General features: G+C 48.9%; 1 protein-coding gene across 1 annotated transcript in view; it reads left to right on the top strand.

Moving 5' to 3' along the window:
* The window catches only part of SHC3 (SHC adaptor protein 3), a 97,882-nt gene that overhangs the window by 11,791 nt on the left and 66,578 nt on the right, over positions 1-19,513 (top strand). The window contains exon 2 of the mRNA XM_043567139.1: positions 13,999-14,069. Coding sequence (XP_043423074.1) covers positions 13,999-14,069 — 71 coding nt within the window. The remainder of the gene's footprint in view (positions 1-13,998; positions 14,070-19,513) is intronic.

Below are 19,513 nucleotides of genomic sequence, written 5' to 3'. Positions count from 1 at the left end.
TTGCCCTGTGAGATGAAAGGTGAAGAGAGGAGGAAGCCTAGACGTGAGGGTTTGCTGTACCCAGATGGCTGACGTCCTCCCTGTCGGGCAGTGAAAAGAAACCGGACAAAGGAAACAGGAAAGCGGAAAGCAGGTGGTCACCTGTGTCAGTGCCCGCTTGTCCCCACAGGCTGTCCCGGGCGCCCGCCCACGTGCCCGCCGTGCAGGCACATGGCTGCTCGGCCACTACAGCAGGTGCCCCGGGGCTCTGGGCACGAGGGCCGCCTTTCACCTGCTGCTCCCCCGGGGTGCACGTGAGCCTCAGGTCCCTCGTCTAAAGTGGGGGTGAGCACGGCGTTGTCCACGAGGGCCCCAGGGCAGTGAGACGAGTGAGCATTTGCAGGGTCGCCGGCCCCGGGCCTGCCAGGTGGCAGATGAGTGTTTCCTGTTCGGGCCGGCCGCGGCCCTCGTCCTGGAGTGCGGTTCAGTTGCCCAGAGCTCCAGGGGTCAGGACCGGCCTCTGCCTTCTGTGGGAGAGGTCAGAGGTTCCTTTATCCGAGAAAGAGTTCTGTCATGGGACAGGGCCCTGACGGCAGCCCTGGTCACCGTGCCTCCTGATGCAGGTGCCTCTGCCCCACAAGGCAGCGAGTCGGGAAAGGCGCAGGGGATGAGCCCCCTTCCTGGCCCCTGCTTTGGGGCCACAGCAGTGGCAGCACAGGCCCATCTTGGAGGGGAGTGAATGATTCTGTAGGAACCCGCAGCTGGCGTTGAAGGCGTCGGGAGGAAGCCGGCTGAATGGTGGGAGCAGACGTGGTCAGGGCGGGTGGGTCTGTGCGGCCGCAGCTGCGGGCGTTGGTAAAGAGCTTGCCAGCAGCCCCAGAAGCCAGAGAACAGAGCCGAGCTGTTAGAGGGCTTCCCGTGGCATTTATCATAATGCCAAGTTGTGCCAGAGGACTGATTATAAATGATCTTCATGTTTTGATGCCCTTGGTATTTTCCAAAGTTTTGTACGATGAACACACGTTATCTGACAGAAAAAGCTGAGCATTAAAAATAATTTCAAGGGCTGTCTTAAAAGCAGTGATCTTTTTTATTTTTTAATTTTTTAGTCAGTGCTCAGTAAACCATGCAACCTTAAATGTTCAGATCAGTGAGCACATTTACATGCACGGGACGTCCACCCGGGCACCTGCCTAAGACCTAAAGCAGATTCCCAGGCCCCTCCAGGCTCCCTCAAGCCCGAACAGTCAGTAGGGTGTCCAGCATTCTGACCTTTGCCACCATCGATGAGTTTACATCCATGACCTCTTTTTTTTTTCAACGTTTATTTTTTTGGGGACAGAGAGAGACAGAGCATGAACGGGGGAGGGGCAGAGAGAGAGGGAGACACAGAATCGGAAACAGGCTCCAGGCTCTGAGCCATCAGCCCAGAGCCTGACGTGGGGCTCGAACTCACGGACCGCGAGATCGTGACCTGGCTGAAGTCGGACGCTTAACCGACTCCGCCACCCAGGCGCCCCCATCCATTACCTTTTAAATGAAAAAATCCTTACCAATATTGGTCATGTTAGTGCCGTTAGGTATGGCCGTTCCTTCAGTGTGGATAGTAACTTTCCAATAAATTCCAAGCTATTTTAGTTGATGACATTTGAACCCTGACTGCGTGGGTAGTAGCACCTGTGTGGGTTCAGGAGCTCTGGTCCCCTCTGGTCCCCACTGGGGATTTGGAAGAGGTGAGGTTCACAAACCCGCCCCGGCCCTGGGTTCTCACAGGTGGTTAAGGGATGTTCTACCATGTCAGAAATGAGACTGGGGTAGGGGCATATTTATATTGATTTTATACCCCATATCGTATCTTCAACCCTGGCTGCCCAGAGAACAGTTCCTCCCATGTGGCCACCTCCCCAGTAGAATCTGAATCCGTCTAAGTCACTGGGGGTCGACTCCACAAGCAACAGAACCCTAGCAGGGCGATCATCGTCTGTGACTGCAAATCCAGAAGTCTGTGCACAACTGGATGCCTTTGTGTACTTTTAGTTAATAGTGTTTGGCTTTCTTTTATGGAAGTGACACCTGCTGATTGCAGAAAGAGTAGAAAATAGAGAAAAGGAAAAGAAGAAATTAAACTCAAGCGTAATCACAGCCTTCCATGATGACTTTTATTAAAATTTCCCTGATTTTTTTCCACCCTTTATTTTCATTTATGCAAAATTGAGATCAGCCTCAGCGATTCTCCAAATCATTAAATATTATCAGAAGGCATGTTTTTTAACAGTTGCATGATATTCTATGCTATTAATGTATTATAACTTCCTTAAACATTGTCCTATTTTTGAACATTGAGGCTGTTTTTATTTACCATTATCAAAATTGAGAATTCGGTCACTCATTCATTCATTCATTCATTCATTCAACAAATCGCACTGAGTTTACACTGTGTGTCTGGTTCTCAATACAATAAGGAATAAAAAAAGAGAGGTGGTCTCTTCTCTCCTGGAATTGATGTGGTGGTGAAGAAGTCAGCAACTAACCAAATAAACTAGTCAAACAGGCTTAATTAAATAACTCATCAAGTAATTTAAAAATGCATCAGTGCCCCCAAATAGCCAAAACTGAATCGATGAAGAAGAACGAAATTTGGGGGACTCACATTTTACGGACCAAAGTGTAGACACGCAGATCCGTGGAACAGAATTGAGAGACCAGGAGTAAGCCCATACATTTGTGGTCCGTTGATTCTTGAGAAGAGTGCCAGTGGAGAATTGTCTTTTCAGCAGATGGTGCGGGACAAGGGGATGTCCGCATGCAGAAGAATGAAGTTGGAGTCTTTCTTGCATCGTATAGGACAGTGAACTCAAAATGGATCAAAGTCCTGAATGTCAGAGCTACAAGCACAGAACTCATAGAAAACACACAAGGATTAATATTTGTGACTTTGGATTAGGCAGGGGTTTCTTAAATATGGCCCCACAAGCACAGGGAGCAGAAGGAAAATAGATAAATGGAACTTTATGAAAATGAGAAACTTAGCCACCAAAAAGCGCGGTCATGCTGAATGAAATGAGCCAGAGGTACATGACTTCATGGAGGGTCTAAAGTCCGAAGGTGAGCGGCAGTTGTCTGGATGGGGTGGGAGGAAGGTGCTCTGGATAACAGGGCACAGTGAGAAGGGTCTCGGAGGGATGGGGGTGGGGGCAGGACCTATTCCGATTGTACATCGTTTCCCTGGATTGGGTGGAAGAGACAGGGCATTGAATTGTCAGTAACACGTCATTTATGAGGAGTAAAGTTCATTGTAAAAATTATGATATTCGGACAAATTACAAAATGCAAATGAATCACCCGTAACGGCATCCTGAGAGCTGGCAAAGAGGGAGGGGAAAGATGCTCTCCCACACCGTGAGCCGATGTGTCAGTTGGAACAAGTTTTATGAAAAGCCAATTGGAAATGCCTTTTGCAGGACCGTGCTGAGGATGTATAGTCCGTGTTCGGAGTACAGTATCTATCACTCGTGGAGGTGATGCGTTAGCGTAATGCTGCTTGCTTAAACCCCACGCGGTCTCCTGTGTTTCTCACGGTAATCTCACCCGACGCTCGAAGAAACAGGCACTCAGAGTGTCCAGTGATTTGCTGAGGCTCGCCCCGGTGGTCAGCCACGAAGTGAGTCTGTAACCTAGGGCTGTGTGGGTCCCAAGTCCACTCTTCCTGGCTAGCGAGCGAAATGCAGAAATCGGTGCACGTTTTTCAGGGCCTTGTTTTTGGCCTGACCAGCAAGTATGGTCTCATGCTTTTCCACGGACAGAAGACAGAGGAGTGAAATTGGAAGCCAGTGGTTTTTCTTGTTCACTTTCATACCAGTGCTTGACGCATCCAAGCGCCAAGGGTTGAACTGTGGAATTATGGTATCCTTGCCTTAAAAGGGCGCATGCCAGTTGGTAGCATTCAGGCTCAGAGATTAGGTAGTTAACTCACAGAATACATATTCATCTTGGAATTATAAATAATCATTGGGAAACTCTAAGCATGTGGTTAAATGGGGAAAATGTCAACCCATTGACCTTGTGGGAAATGCACCTGTAGTCCCAGCCGCAGGTGACCTGTACCTGTGTCCAGGACGCTGCCCTAGATGGGGAAGAATCGGCCTCCAGGTAAACTGAGAGCAGATGTTGAAATTTATAGCCGTAGGGTTATAGGATACGTGTTATTCCCTGAAAAGATTTTTTTTTTGAGATAATGACAGACAAGCTCGTTGCAGATAGAATGTAGTTTTGCTCCTCTGTTCCTTTGCTGGGGCGAGCGTCCCCCTCTCTCCCACACTGCTCCTGAGCTGTCCGTGTGCACTCTCTCCCAGTCACTTGGACTAATTCAGCTACGGGGAAAGGCCTGTAGAACAGTCCTATCTGAATTCCAGAATAATTTCAGGGAAACACTGAGGATGTTGGAATATATTACGTATCAGAAACCAACACAAATGGGTGCTACTAAGTGAAAGAAAAAGTTAATAGAAAATTATGGTTCGTGAGCCTCCTGCGTGATCAAATGAAGTGTTATACGCTGTCTGCTTCTGATCACTGGAGGGACCGGAAAGCATCTCTAACCTCGTTAGCCTTGGTGAATGCGCCCAACACACATTTATTTTGTACCCATCACGTGTGAGGCGCTCGGAAAGCGGAGAGGGAGAAAGGCCCGGCCCTGCAGTCTTCTCGGTGACGGCATACGGACGGGTGCGGATTTGGGGACGATGGCACAGAGCGCTAGCTCAGCACTTTGGAGGGGGCGCTGGGGTCTCAGGCGTTGACAGTCAGGGAGGGATGGCAGTGAGAGAGAGCCTTTAAAGGTTTAAATTTCCCCTGTTTTGAATCCTGGCAGTGTGACTTTCTTACCCGGTAAGTACCGAGCATCCAGTATAACAGTGAAGGGGCACCGTGCACACAGGCGTGGGTTCCGTGGATGCAGAACACAGAACGTGCTCTCACGGGATAAGGAACGCTATTGTCGTAGGCAGGGAGGGGCCCTTTCTCCAAGTCTGATCTTCGATGGGGATCACTGACGATTGGCATGGTTCGGGAAGGGGAGGAGGGAAGGAGTTGGGAGGGAAGGGGGGCTTGCAGGCAAGGGAGATCACGTATTTCCCACAGGCCGTGGACGCGTGGCACGGGTGGGGGTGGGGAGTTGGCAGTTGAAGCGACTTCGCTGCTATTTATCCATCACACTGCTAGTGGACACTTGGTTTTCTTTCCAGTTTAGGGGTTTCATGAACAGTGCTACCGTGAGTACGTTTGTGCGTTTATGTGGCGGGCAGGTGGGTCCATCTCTCTCTTCTCAGCGGAGATGCTGGGTCACGGGGAATGCACACGTCCAGCTTCGGGAGAAAACGCCGCACGAGTTTGCCCCAGTCGTCACTCCTGCCAGCACGTGCATTTACCCTGCCATCGATGACATCAGCAGGCTTTCCTGTGTATCCGCCGCTTGAAATTACCTTAAAGCGTAATGTGCAATTTGAACTAGCATTTTTCTGACACTAGCTCTGATGTCTGCAGTTAACCAGTGTTCTGCCCCAAAGGGGGCGATGTGGAGGAAGTAAGGGTGTCTCCTGGAGACTCTGAGCTTAAATCATTCATAAAACGGCCCCATTCAGAATCTTAGTCTGGATGTGCCCTAAGTGTTTAGCCGTGGGTTTATTGATAAACATTCGAGAAGGGGGCTCACATGGTCATTCTGTGCTGGCAGCGAGGCAATGAATGTTTTGTACATACAATTTCACACACTGACGCGTGAATAAAGCTCTACAAATGAAGTTGCTGGGTCAAAGGGAAACACGTTTTCCATTTCCATAGATACTTCCAAAGAGTCTTCCAGAAAGGTTTCACCAAATTACACACGCTAGAGGAACACGAGGGAGGGCCCTCACCCAGTGTGACTGCTCAGCTGGGTGGAAAATTATCTTTTTGTTTGGCATTTATTTTAATGGCTCTGATCGCTAGTCTTTACGGACACGTGGGTCAGCTGTTTGTCTTCCTCCGTGAATTTCCGGTTCGTTTCCTTGCCCGTTTTTTTTTTTTTTTCTCTTGAGTGGATACGCTTCCTTAATGACTCATAGAAACTCTTTGGGTAGTCTGGTCATTAATTTTTTCCCCCGGTTAAATTTATTGCATTTTTCCTAATCATGATGTTTATGTTGCTTGTCTTTTCTTATAAATAATTTATCAGTTTTCTTGGGTTTACCTTATGGCCTTTGAGTTTTAGGTCGTGTTACAGAAATCGTATTCTGGGTTTTCTTTTCTTTTTTTTTTTTTTTAATTTTTTTTTTCTCAACGTTTTTATTTATTTTTGGGACAGAGAGAGACAGAGCATGAACGGGGGAGGGGCAGAGAGAGAGGGAGACACAGAATCGGAAACAGGCTCCAGGCTCCGAGCCATCAGCCCAGAGCCCGACGCGGGGCTCGAACTCCCGGACCGCGAGATCGTGACCTGGCTGAAGTCGGAGGCTTAACCGACTGCGCCACCCAGGCGCCCCCTGGGTTTTCTTATAATGCTTTTGTAAGTTTGTTCCTCAGCTTGAGCTCGTTAATCCTTCCGAGATTTATTTTCGGGGATGGGGTAAGGAGAGCCTGCCGCGTGTGAACAGCACACGGCGTACCCGACCTTACTGAGCAGCATGGGCTCTTGTGAGCCCATCACGTACTCAACGTTTATTGGCCCCTTATCTTTTCATCAGTGATTCCCACAGATACATCTGCCCTTTTCTTCTCCACCCCTTTGAGACAGGGAAGCTCTCCCATGAGAGAAAAAGCTGGTTTTTTAACTTTGCTTCTTTTCCGGCTTGTATCTTGCTAGGACCTGTACCCCCACCCCACTCTCCATATGCCTTGTGATGCAGACAGTGATTGTCCTCCTTGTAAGGGACAAGGAGTTAGTGACTTCTCTAGAGCAGATCACATCTGAGCAAGGGCCATGTGAGACCGACTAGAAGCCATCGCACGCGTATTCCAGACCTCCAAGCTAGACACTTCGACTGACACCAAGGCCCCCTGCTCCAAGGAATAACACCTGGGCCCTTGTCTTTGTTCTCACTGGTTCCTGGATGCCTGAGGGGACATGTGCACCAGGCCACCATCTAGTAGAAACCCCCAGATCCAGAATAAAGATAAGACTCCCTCATTTCCCTTCTGAGTCTCCTGGATGCTCCGTCTGGATCTCTCTATACGTGTTCACTAAACTCAGCTCTCACTTCCCGCTGGCTTGCGTTTGATTTCCATCCTTTGTGCAGCCCAGGGCCCTCTTGGCTGGTCCCGTGGGAGCCCCTCGGGGTCCCTGGCCTCTCCCGCATCACCACACTCCGTGCAGGATTGTTCCCAAGTCAGCTTCATGGAGTTATCACTGGTTCTTTGTCATTTTCATCTTCCTCGGAAATTTATTTGCGTTCTTCAAAGTCTTCCTTTATGATCACACGTCGGAATTAACTTTTCATGCAGTGGGAAAAAAATCCTGTTGAGACTTCATGTGGCATCCCACCAAGATTGTAGATTAATTTGGGGGAGAATTGACCTGCTTTTAGTATGGAATCTTGCAGCCCAAAACCATGATACGTCTGCTCACATATGTGGGCCTTCTTTTATTTATTCATCCTTCATGAAAGGTTTTCTTCAATTTAGTCCTGCACGTTTCTTAAGCTTATTTCGTGTTTTGTTCCCTACGATTGTGAGTGAGTTACTCTCCTGGTTATATCCCTGGTTTATTTTGCTGGCCTTTGCCTGGGAGAGAATCTGCTCTTGTCTTTTCAGTGTTGTCTTTGTGACCTCATGTGACTTACACAACTTATTCTTAACCAGTGTGAAAGCTTTGACTTTTAATTGGTGGGTCCAGTCAATCATGATTATTACGATTACTGAGATGTTTGGGCCCGTTACTGATGTTTCAATTTATATTTTTCTGTCTTTTATTTGTGCATTTTCTGATTTCCTCCTTCTCCTTTCTGCTGGCTGGAATGATTTTACTTGTTTCCTCCTTCTGTTCTCTAGCAGTTTTGGCGGGGAGGGGGTCAGTCATCCTGGTTTTTACAGTGTTTTACAATTTTTTTTGAGAGAGAGAGAGGGCACAAGTGAGCGAGGGGCAGAGAGAGAAAGAGAGAGAGAGAGAAGCAGGGCTCACCCGACTCCGGGCTCAAGCTCAGGAACCACAAATTCATGACCTGAACTGAAATCAGATGCTTAACTGACCAAGCCACGCAGGCGCCCCAGGGTTTTACAATTTTTTGTACGTGTAACGTACGTGTAATGTACATTGTTTTTGCCGGTTCGGTTAATCAGTTCTGTGCTGCCTCCACAAGACACAGTGGTGCCCAAAGTGCCCAGTGTGCCCAGCGTGCATTTCCTGATTTCCCCCTTCTTCTCCCTGGCTCCAGCCTCTGTTTGTGTCTGCCCTGGCCAGCTGAGTCGGGGTCTTCTGAGATTTCGTTCCCTGTCGCTGTAAAATAGATGTTTAAAGTTACGCGTCAATAATTATTAAGCATCAGATGTACCTGTGACTCTTGTTGATTCTTTCCTTATTCTTTTTCTCCTAGCCCACATCCTCCTGTGTTTTGTATTCATTGTTCTTCTGGAATAATTCTTTCAGGGAGTGTCTGTGGGTGGTTAGCTCTCTGAGTCTTGGCTTTGTCTTCCCACTTGAATGCCGGTTTGGGTGGATGTAAGATTCTCAGCTCAATACTTCTCTTCCGACTTCCCGAGCGGGCAGGAGAACTCTCTGTAAGTAGCTGGTGTCTCTTCCCCTCACGGAGCACTCACAGGATATCTCTGTCTGGGTCCTTTTGTCCTGAAACGCAGCTTCCGTGCATCCACAAGTGGGTCTTTTCATCTTTCTTCTATGAGCCTTGAAAATATAGATACTCCCGTCTCCCTCCAGCACTGAACATCTCATTCTCTTTGTTCTTGAATTATTTCTTCCCCTCTGTTTTTGTCTCTCCTTTTACTGGAACTCCTCTGATGCAGATGCAGGAACTTTCAGATCCAGACTCCAAGACTTTACACTTTCTTTTGTGAGTCCATCTTTCGGTCCCACTGGGAGGTTTTCTCTGGTTTGGGGAGGTTTTCTGAGTCCCATTGTTCAGTTTTCGTAATTCTTTGTGCATCTCTGGAGCCCATTGATTGAGTTTTCTGTTTATACCTGCAATTCGATAGACTTTCTCTCTGCTGGTGAAAACCAGATTAGAAGTACAACGGAAAAATCAACATGTCGTCCTCACTGGTAACCAAAATTAAAAAAAAAATGTGTTGGAATACGTTGGAGAAGAAAAGTACAGGGTAAATGCCGTAAAAACCACAAAGTCTTCCTACAGGCAATAAATAATATCTAAAATGGAGACACTCCAACGATTATGGATAAAAAGCTTAACGGCAAATATAAGTTCTTCTCAAGGTAATATGAAATCTCAAATAGAAGCCAGTTTTTGAGTGGTGGAGGGATTTCAGAACATGATTTTAAAGTTCTTCAGGAAAAATATACACAAAAGATGTGGGACTGACACGCAAAGTATAACACAATAGAGCTCAGGTAGAGGTCCACACAGAAAATAAGAATTTAATATATCACGAAGTTGGCACATCACTGCAGAAAGACTTGGATGAACTACTAGGTCAGTGGCAGTGGTGTAGATCACAGTCCCTCTGGAGGCCAACTTTATTAACTCACCCGCGTCCTGTACAGACAAGTGAATTCCAAATAGGTTAAAAAGCCAAATGGAAAACATTACTGAAAACACTTAAAGAAGTGAATGTGTAGATAAGTCATAAATCAATGTTGTGAAATACGATTTAGGAGAATATCGTGACCTTCTCGTGCAAGACAGGACCCTCCAGAGCCATACAGAAAATGACAGACGTGTGGTTACAGGAATTGGTACAGTGTTTACTGCAGTAACAGTTTGTGTTAGGTAAAATGCCGACACCATCAAACGAGAAATGACTGAATGGGAGATTATCATCCCCTTAGTCTATAATAGAAAGATAAGGAATAGGAAACTGGGCCCAAGATCAAAGCAGTTAGTTAATGGAAAAAGGGGTGAAAATGGCCAACACACTTGCGAGATGAATCACACTGCCTTATAGACATCAGGGAAATGCACATCGGAACGAGGATGAGATACTTTTGCGTGTGATAGAGATTCGGAGATCGATGCTGTATCGTGTTATGAGGGGTAGAAATACGTTTCCTTAAACACTGATGGTAAGAGGGCAGATTGCTGCAGACCTGGGGGGCATGATTCAGGTCTGTGACACTCATAGTGACCCTCACCTAGCACTCCAGTGTGGCAGTGGTGGTGGTAATCCTGTGACTTCCTGGAGTTGGTCATGGTCTTCGTGTAACTTCGGGACAGCTGCCGTGGTTGTATTCACACAATGCTGACAGCGGTAGGGGCAGTGACGTGGCTGGTGGTGGTGGCGGTACTTACATTACACACGACTGCCGGGGTGGCGGTTGTGGTTCCGTAAATGCGATGGTCGTGGTGCTCACAGAATTCCATATTGTTGGTTGTGGTCCATATGTAACTGTGACGGTGTTGGTGGTATTCACGTAATTTGACGACATTGCGGTTTCCACACAACTGTGTTAGCGGAGGGATGCACGTTCATCACGGTGTTGACATAATTGTGCAGTGCAGCGCAGCGGTGGTATCCACAAAACCACAACATTGGTGGTAGTGGTGTTCATATAGTTCTCCTACCATGGTGGTGGTATTTGTCATGGTGGTCACAAATGCCTGCTGTGGTGGTCATGATATTCCATACCTGCAATGGGGTGGCGGTGATGGCATTCAGATGTCACCGTGGTGTCGGTCGTGGCGTCTCCATAACCCTGTGGTGTTGTCATGGTAGTACATAACTTTATGACCATATTTCTGGTAGTCTTCCCTTAGCCGCATCTTGGCTAGCTAGTCACATAGCTCTAGAAGCCGGTCATGGTGTCCACGTGGCTCTTTCATGGTGCTGGTGTTCATGCGCGCATAGCCTGCACCTGTGGTAGTTGCATTTCTGTGACTCTGTGACGTTGCTGGTGTTGTTGCTTTGACGCTGTGATGTGGGTCGTGGTATTCACATACCACCGTGATGGTGGTGGCGGTGATAGTCAGATAACTATGTGACAGTGGCCTTGTATTCACATACCACTGTGATGGTGGTGGAGGTGATGTGCACATGGTCTGTGAAGCTCAGCACGGTGTTCCTACAACCCTGCAACACTCATTTGTCACGGCATTAGCGCGACTGCACAGAGTTGATGGTGACAGTCATTGCGTCTTGTGACGGTGGTGATGGTATAACTCAGACAACCCTGTGACTTGGTCGTGGTGTCTGCGTAACTCTATGACGAGGGTGGTGTTGGCATTAGCACATCACTTTGAGATCATGCTAGTGATATTCATGTAAACCTGCAGCTTTAGTTAGGAGGATCGCATAACCCTCCTGGTTGGTGGCCATGGTGTTCACAAGGCTCCGCAACAGTGGTGGTGGCAGTGTTTGCATGGCTCTGTGACAGTGGTCTGCCTTGGTGGCTGTGGGATTCAGGTAACTCTACACGGCAGTAGTAGTGATCTTCACAAAGCGCTGAGATGGTGTTGGGTGTGCTAATCCTGTAACTCTGCAAAGTCCATCGCGGCCTTCTTGTAACTCAGAAATGGTGGTCATGGTGTTCACACAATCTTTCAGGGCTGGTGTGGCCTTCGCATAACCCTGTGATGGTGGTTCTGGTAGCCATATAACTGTGAGGCTGTTGGTTGTAGTCATATAACTCTGTGATGTTGGTTGACAGTATTCACAGACCTCTTCAATAAATTTGATCGTCTTCCCCTAAATCTGAGATGCTATTGGTGGGGTGTTCCGATAACTGCAGTGGTGCTTGGGGGGGGGGGCATTTGTGGTGTTGGTGGTATTTGCATAATTCTGTAGTGGTGGTGGTCTGTATATTTACATAGCTGCAGTGGTGGTGTGGGGATACATGTATTGCTGCAAAGCCAGGCGTGCTATCCATATAACTCTGTGATGATCATCGTAGTACTGGTGTAACTCTGTGATGTCGGTGGATTTGGTATACACGTAGCTCTGCAAGGTTCGTCCCAGGAACACATAACTATGAGACTGGATGTGGCATTCAGACAATTCTGTGATGTTTGTGATCACGGCACTTATGTATCACCATGATGTTGCTGGTGGTATTCACATAACTGTGATGGTGTTCGCGGTATTCCCATTTCTCGGTGGTGGTGGTGGTGGTGGTGGTGGTGTAGTAGTCACATAACTACAATGGTGGTTGTGGTATTTAATAGCTCTTGACGGTGGGCATGATATTCAGCTATCTGCAGTGGTTCTTGTCACAGTCACACGTCTGCAATGATGGCCATGGGGTCTTCCCATGAGTCTGCAATTGCGGGTGTGAAATTGTGTAACTCTGTATCTTTGAGAGGTACTGGTGTTGTTATTGACACCGTTCTGCCACTTTGGTCATATTAATGACTTCACTTTGTAACATTGCTGATGGTGGTATTCACATAACCCTGGGATATCTGGGACACTGCTGTGGTGTCCCCGTGCTGTGACAGTGATGGACGTGGCAGTCCTGCAACTCAGCAAAGTGGGTTGTGGTCTTCACACATTTGAGCGATGGTGTTAGCAATATTCACATAACCCTGCCGTGGTGGCGGTGGCGTTCCCACAACCATAACAGCAGTGGCGGTGCTCCCACAACCCTGCAGTGTTGTTCCTGCTTCTCATGTAACTTGGGACATCACTGCGGTATTCACGCGGCCCTGTGATGGGATATGGTACTCATGTAACTCTGTGCTTTGGTGGTGGTAAGAGTCACGTAGTCCCATGGTGTTAGTCCTGGTCCACAGGTAGGTCTGTGATGTTGGTCAGTGTAATCACGTGCCTCTGCAGTGCTGGCGGTCGTCTGATTCGTGTGGCTCTACGACGTTGTTCATGGCATCCTCCTGACCACCGTGGTGGTGGTGTTCCAACAACCGTGTGATGCGGTGGTGGCGGTGACATCACAGAGCCACCCAATGGTTGGAACGGTAGTTACATTTTGTGGGTACAGAGGCTCAGGCTCAGAGAATTTTAAAGTTTCGCTTCAAGTTACATAACAAGATATGACAGAGTCAGGCTCCAATTCAGGTTTTCTGAATAATTCAAATGCAGTCTTTTCTGTGATACACCATGAGGTCTCTTCCTGCGAAGTCTAATTTTAAAGGCATTGGTATAAAACATCTGTCCTTCAAACTCCCCAGGGCTTTGGAACACAAATATTGTATCTCTACCATGCTAGTTGTTTATCTACAGCTTTCGTTATGTCCGTATATTTACATACACACATGCACTTACATGTGTGAAACTGATTAAAAATTTAGCTACAAATTTAGATGTGTAAATTAGAACTTCTGAAAGTTTGTGTTATATAATGCAGGAGAGGGCTTTCTGGTAAGCCAAAAGAAAGCAACTATGAGGGTAATGTATAGTTTGTTCATGGAACCCAAAGTATATTTATTAAATAATGAAGTTTACCATTGGTTGAAATGTTGGTATTACAGCGTTTTCATTACTTCTTTAAAAATGATAAGCCTCTAGGCCCTCGTAAAGGGCTAGAAATACGATGGTGGGATGCTGGGCTCTGAGCGGTGGTTACACGCAGGTACGTGTTTCGGCAATAATTGAATTCTGCATTTAAGACTTGTGTGGTTGACGGTACATGTTACAACGCAACACAAATGTTTAAAAATGTACCTCTAAGTAAAATGAAAATACTAACGGAACTCAGAAGAGTCAAGTCTGGTACCGACATAGGCACTGAGGTTAGTTTCGTAAGGGTGTGGGTTATTGCTTTTACAGAAGATAACAAAGCCTCATGATGTACATAAAATGAGATCTAGGAAATATATATGGCTTTCCAAAACGCCCTTTACACAGTTAAGAACTGTCTCTTCGTCTCAGTCCCCAGGGCTCATGATTTACGTTTTCTTCCCCTTCCAGTACTTGGGGTGCATTGAAGTTCTCCGCTCAATGAGGTCTCTTGACTTCAGTACAAGAACACAGATTACCAGGTAAGCCCTCTCGAATGTGGACTCCCGTGACTTTACTTTGGAAAGGAATGATTTCAGAGTTTGCAGCCTAGAAATTTCCGGGGGAAAGTTTGCCCCTTGAGTGCTGGTGACGGTGACAGGGAGGGTATTCAGGATTTCCAAGTGTTCGTCCCCACCTGTGATGCATGTCTCTGACATGAGCACCCTCGGGGACACTCCCTGCTCCTTCCAAGCTCTCTTTATAATGAAGCTTCAGACATGCGTGGTGCTTGTGATTATTCCTTTACACACGAAGCCCTAATACAAGCTTGGTATTTTAAAGTGTACTCAACTGTGTTATTTCTTTCCAAAGAGAAAAATGTGTCAGGGGAGAATTTTCAACTGTATACACAGGGAATAAAATGCATGGATTGGAGGCAGAAATATTCATGGCGGTAGTAGTTTAGGAAGCAGTTGGTTCTTCGCGGGGGTCAGCGATTTTGAGCAGGGGTATGTATCCTCCACCGTCAACTAGATTCTAAGCTTCCTGAGAGCCAGTTCTGTATTTAAGCATTGTTTTTAATGAAATCGTAACCTTTTAGAGCTTATACCTTTAAAACATGTTGGTTTGGAGTCACCTGGAAGAGGAAAACTGGAAAGTCAGGAGGGTTCATGAAATGGCACATTTCCGTGGGTGACCTTAGCTTGCTTTGGTATTTGTAGAATTATTTGATCTAAATAGTGACCTCAGAAAATGCCTCATGTTTATGGCAGTCAAGTCACTGTATTGTCTATCTTTGGGTTAGCAAGCCAAAGCCTAATGTTCGAGCTTTAGAAAGTAATTATTTGTAGTAATGGCTGTAAATGATGCACACGCTTTAATTGTGGCAACTACTGCAATGATATGTCTTCCTCACGGAAGAAATCTGTGTTCAAAAGAAGGGACGTTTCTGTCCCTCCCGAAGCGGCTCAAGACACGCGTGGTGGGGACACAGCAGCATTGTAAACTGCACTCAGGGAAGAATCGTGTCCATCGATCTGCACAGGATGGCCTACGGGCCTTGCCGAGGCAGAGGGGCGGTACCTTGCAGTGGGAGTGTTCCGGAAACCAGCGGGAGCATTTGCGGAGCGAACCGTCTGTCCCGCGCACCAAGTGTCAGGTGCAGGCGGCACGCTGGGCAGGGCGCTCTGGCCGCGTCTGGGCCACGGGAACACACGCCTGTTCACCTTCTCGTGGTGGTGGCGGTTTCGTTAAGAGAGAACTGTTGGCTATTTCTGCCGAATTCCTGTAACAGATCCTGCCCTTTCTGAGATGCTTTCGTATCGTTTAAATTCTCTGGATGTATTTATTGAGCTCTGCACGTGCAGCATGCCGGCCGCCGTTTGCTGTCCTTCCTGGCCTCCCGGTGTGGGGACGCAGACCTGGGGACCAGCGGTGGGTGGTGGAGGGGGGTGAACAGTCCCCGTGTGCCCTTGATCGGGGTCCCGGCACTCTCTGGGGCGGAGGTAGTGAGGACACTGCGGGAGGAAACTGGAGAACAGATATGGGTGGATTTGGACGAGTAGGTGTCTTTCTCGATCCCGTTCCATTTAGACGCTGGCAAAGGCTGGCGGCATAATGGGCTGAGGGGGGTGCCGTGCTGGGACTCAGGAAACTTGGTGAATTCTGGTTGCACCAGAACAGCCTTGGCTTTATCAGGCTTTTTGAAAACTACGTGTGCTTGTCTGCACGATGCTTTCTGCCTCTTGCCTTGCTTTTATATCACATGACACGGTCCTTATTTTAGGTAATAGCTAGAGACCCCTCGAAGGAAACTGACAAATCGATGTCAGAAAGAAGCCTTTGCCTCCCGGAGAGGAATGTCCAGCAGTGTCCTGTAGGTGGGCACACGTTGGAGCTGCTGAGGCCCCTGGGGTCTTTGAGTGCTCACCGGGCCAGTGACTGCTCTCTCCCGCCATGGTTTTCTCTTAATACTAAAGGCAGTCTCGGAAGGTTGCCAGAAAATGTGAGGTTGTGGTTAGGTTTTATTAAATAGGCTCTAGGAAGTTGTGTTTCCAAAGGCTCCCCAGACATCACGAAAAAATATTTGTCTATCTATATACATATATATGTCTGTGTATACACATTATATATATATATATGCACACACACACACACATATGTACACACACACACATATGTATGTGTGTGTGTATACATATAAAGCTTATTTATTTATTTTGAGACAGAGTGTGTGAGCATGAGCTGGGGAGGGGAAGAGAGAGAGAGAGAGAGAGGATCCCAAGCAGGCTCCAAGCTGTCAGCGCGGAGCCCGATGTGGGGCTCGATCTCACAATTGGCAAGATCACGACCTGAGACAAAATCAACAGGCAGATGCTTAACCGACTGAGCCACCCAGGCGCCCCAAAATTTTCTCAAGCAAGTAACCAGCCACTCACTACGTCTCTGTTCCACTGTTTCAAGTTTTGGATGTAAGCGTCTTTGGAGGCTCTGGCGGCCAAACCGCGCGTCCTTTTGTTGGGGTCAGTGTAGTTTTGTGCTGTTCCGTCTGAGTTGAGGTGGATCGTCATGCCTTCGGTAGAGTCACCCGTGGGTTCCTGACCTCTTACTGGTAGATAACTTCTACAACTATCCCAGAAGTTGCCATCGACTCTGAGTTGCAGCGGTGGCTGTTAATCACCTTGTACCCCTAACGCTTTGGGCAGAGCCTTGGGGACTGCCTACCGTGTGGAGGGACGTCCTGTCCTGTACATGGAGCCCCCCTCTGCCATTTTCCACTTGTGTGGAAAGGCATACAGGCATAATGCCCACATCAGTGGCTGCTGTGGGAAATTGGGTGCCCAGTGGGCGGGGCCTACAAAGTGTACCGCACAGTCCCTGAGGGGCGCCAGTGAGGGTCTCCAGTTGGTGTCACCGAGGCGGACAGTTGGGGGGGGTCCCAAGCAGGGAGGACCCAGCTCCCCGGCTGGGCGTCAATCAGAGACCTCTGCTTTCATCTGCCACTGGTTTCCAAACGAGGTTATGGTGGCCAACGGTGGTGGGCACCCACTGTCCCAGCGAGTTGCCTGCCTGGCCTGAGCCCGACCTTCAGATGACCGCGCGAGGGGACCACATCGTGTGCCTCCCTGAAACGTCCTCACCCAAGATGCTCCCACCTGTCACGGCGTGGGGGGCGGGGGTGTTGAACGGTGTTACAGAGGGACGAACCATGTCAGACAGGGAGGTCACGGGGGAGAACGTGTTCTCTGCCCGTCGGGCCCGCCCTGCACATGGATAGGAAGCTCCCCATGTGCCTTTGGCCACTGGACCGGCCCTGTCCTTCCTCCTTTCCTCTGATTTCCTCATCTGCTCATTTTTATCTTATTTATCGTGTTAAATTTTACCTATTATTGGGGGTCATCTTAAGCCATTTTTAGGACATGGAAGGCTATAAATATATACACACTTAAGCCCAGAGCACTCAGCGACGTGACCTGTCTTCAGCCACAAATGCAAACATCTGACGTGTGTTGTTGGGTCTCATTGACCCCGGCTGACCTCCTGCACAGCTTGGACTCCCCAGATAAAGGTCACGTAGGCATGTGGACTCAGCCACGTGTGACTTTGCTGCACTTCTGGATGAACTCAGGTTCAGCACGTTGTCCTAACATAAACTCATTGTGGAGAGTCCATCAATAACGGAATCTAGTTTCGTGGGGTTTTGTTTGTTTGTTTTCCTCATTTTGTTTATGTAAAAAAATTTTTTTAATGTTATTTACTTTTGAGAGACAGAGAGAGACAGAGCGTGAGCAGGGAAGGGGCAGAGAGAGAAGGAGGCACAGAATCGGAAGCAGGCTCCAGGCTCTGAGCCGTCAGCACAGAGCCGGATGTGGGACTCCAACTCAAGAACTGTGAGATCATGACCTGAGCCGAAGTCGGATGCTTAACCGACTGAGCCACTCAGGTGGACTGTTTGTTTTCATTTTAAAAGCTGTTGTAGTTTCAGTGGACCCCAAAGGGCCTGGTTAGGCCCAGAGCTCCACCAGCACCACCCTGCAGATGTGACCTGCCCCCCAGTATTCTGTCTGGTGCACACACCCAGAATCAGCATGCTTGGAAAAATCTCTATAAAAAGGCACCAAGTCTATTTAGTCTGAAAATCAAAATCAAAACCTGTGCCTTTCGGGAAGGTATTTCCCTTTTGTTCTGTTCCAGCATATCAGTGGGGTCTTGGGAGACGTTCACGGCTGATGCCGTCTGTCGGGGTCGGTTCACTGCCGCGTGGCCACAACCTGTTCACATTGTCAGCATGGGGCAGAGGGCAGTGAAAGTGGAAGTAGCCGTTGGCCTGCCGGTGGGAACGCTGTGACATTGCCGTGTTTTCTGTCTGATGTTTCACAAGGGCACCGTGTTCAGAAGGCGTGACCTTGGTCTGAAAGTGCAGGGCAGTTAGTTGGTGGCTGCAGGGTCTTGAGCCTGAGCAAACAACTAGCAAGCACGCACTGGCGATATGACAACCCGGGGACAGAGGCCCGGGGATGTGGCGCTGTGATCGTGGGGGCTCGTGATAGCAGAGGATGTGGCCTGGCTTCCAGAATGGTCTCTCTCCCGTCCTGTGCTTGGAGGGGCCCATCTTCAGCCTCGGCATGGCCTTGAGACTCTGTCCACCCCCCCTTCTCTGAGTCGCAATGCTCCCTCCTCTCCGGTCACTGCTGGCTCCCAGGGTTTTCTTCGAGCCCTTAAAGAAGACAAAGTCCGAGGTCAAAATTCCACCACACGTTCCGTCGTCCGTGTGCATTCCACCCCAGTCCACTGCGTTTCCTCTCGTGTGTGTGGCAGCCTTCCTGAGACTGCGTGTGCCCTGGTCACACGTCCTGCAAGTGAGAGGCCCCCCCCCACCTGCACCGGCAGCCCCCAGAACCCTTCCCGCCACGCCTCCCACACGGCGGTGTGGCATGGCCACCGTGGCAAGTGTGTACTGTGTGGTGTGGGGACAGGCTGCATTTGCTGACAAGGTATCTGTGCTTACAGAGGCCGTGCCGGGCTCGGGGCAGTGCCCAGGCTCGGGGCAGCTGCTGTGGCCAGAGACGGACACGGAGGAAGAAGGGCAGATAAGGCGTTGGGGCTCCCAGTGGCTGGCAGAGTGGTCCGCCTGCATCACCCTGCCCGGGACAGTGACGGAGACACAGGACGGTGGGCTCAGGCATGTTCTGCACAGATCTGAGAACAGCGGTGGGGGCTCCACACACACACACACCCCCCCCCCCCACGCGGGCAGGGCTTGGTTCTGTTATTTTCTCAGTTTGCAGACCCAGAGGAAGCAATCCGGAAAGTCCTGTCTTTGAACATCCACCCGATCTGTGGATTTAAGACTCGTGCTTTACACGTGGCACGGGGGTGGGGGGGGGGGGGCCGGGTGCCGCCCGATCGCTGGAGCGAGGACACTCAGTTATGGTGTTGCGGGGCTCCCCTCCCACCGCAGAGTAAACACCTCTAACGTCGGTGG

This window comes from Prionailurus bengalensis, chromosome D4, assembly GCF_016509475.1.
Source record: "Prionailurus bengalensis isolate Pbe53 chromosome D4, Fcat_Pben_1.1_paternal_pri, whole genome shotgun sequence".
Lineage (NCBI taxonomy): Eukaryota > Metazoa > Chordata > Mammalia > Carnivora > Felidae > Prionailurus > Prionailurus bengalensis.
This window is presented reverse-complemented; position numbering and strand designations above follow the sequence as displayed.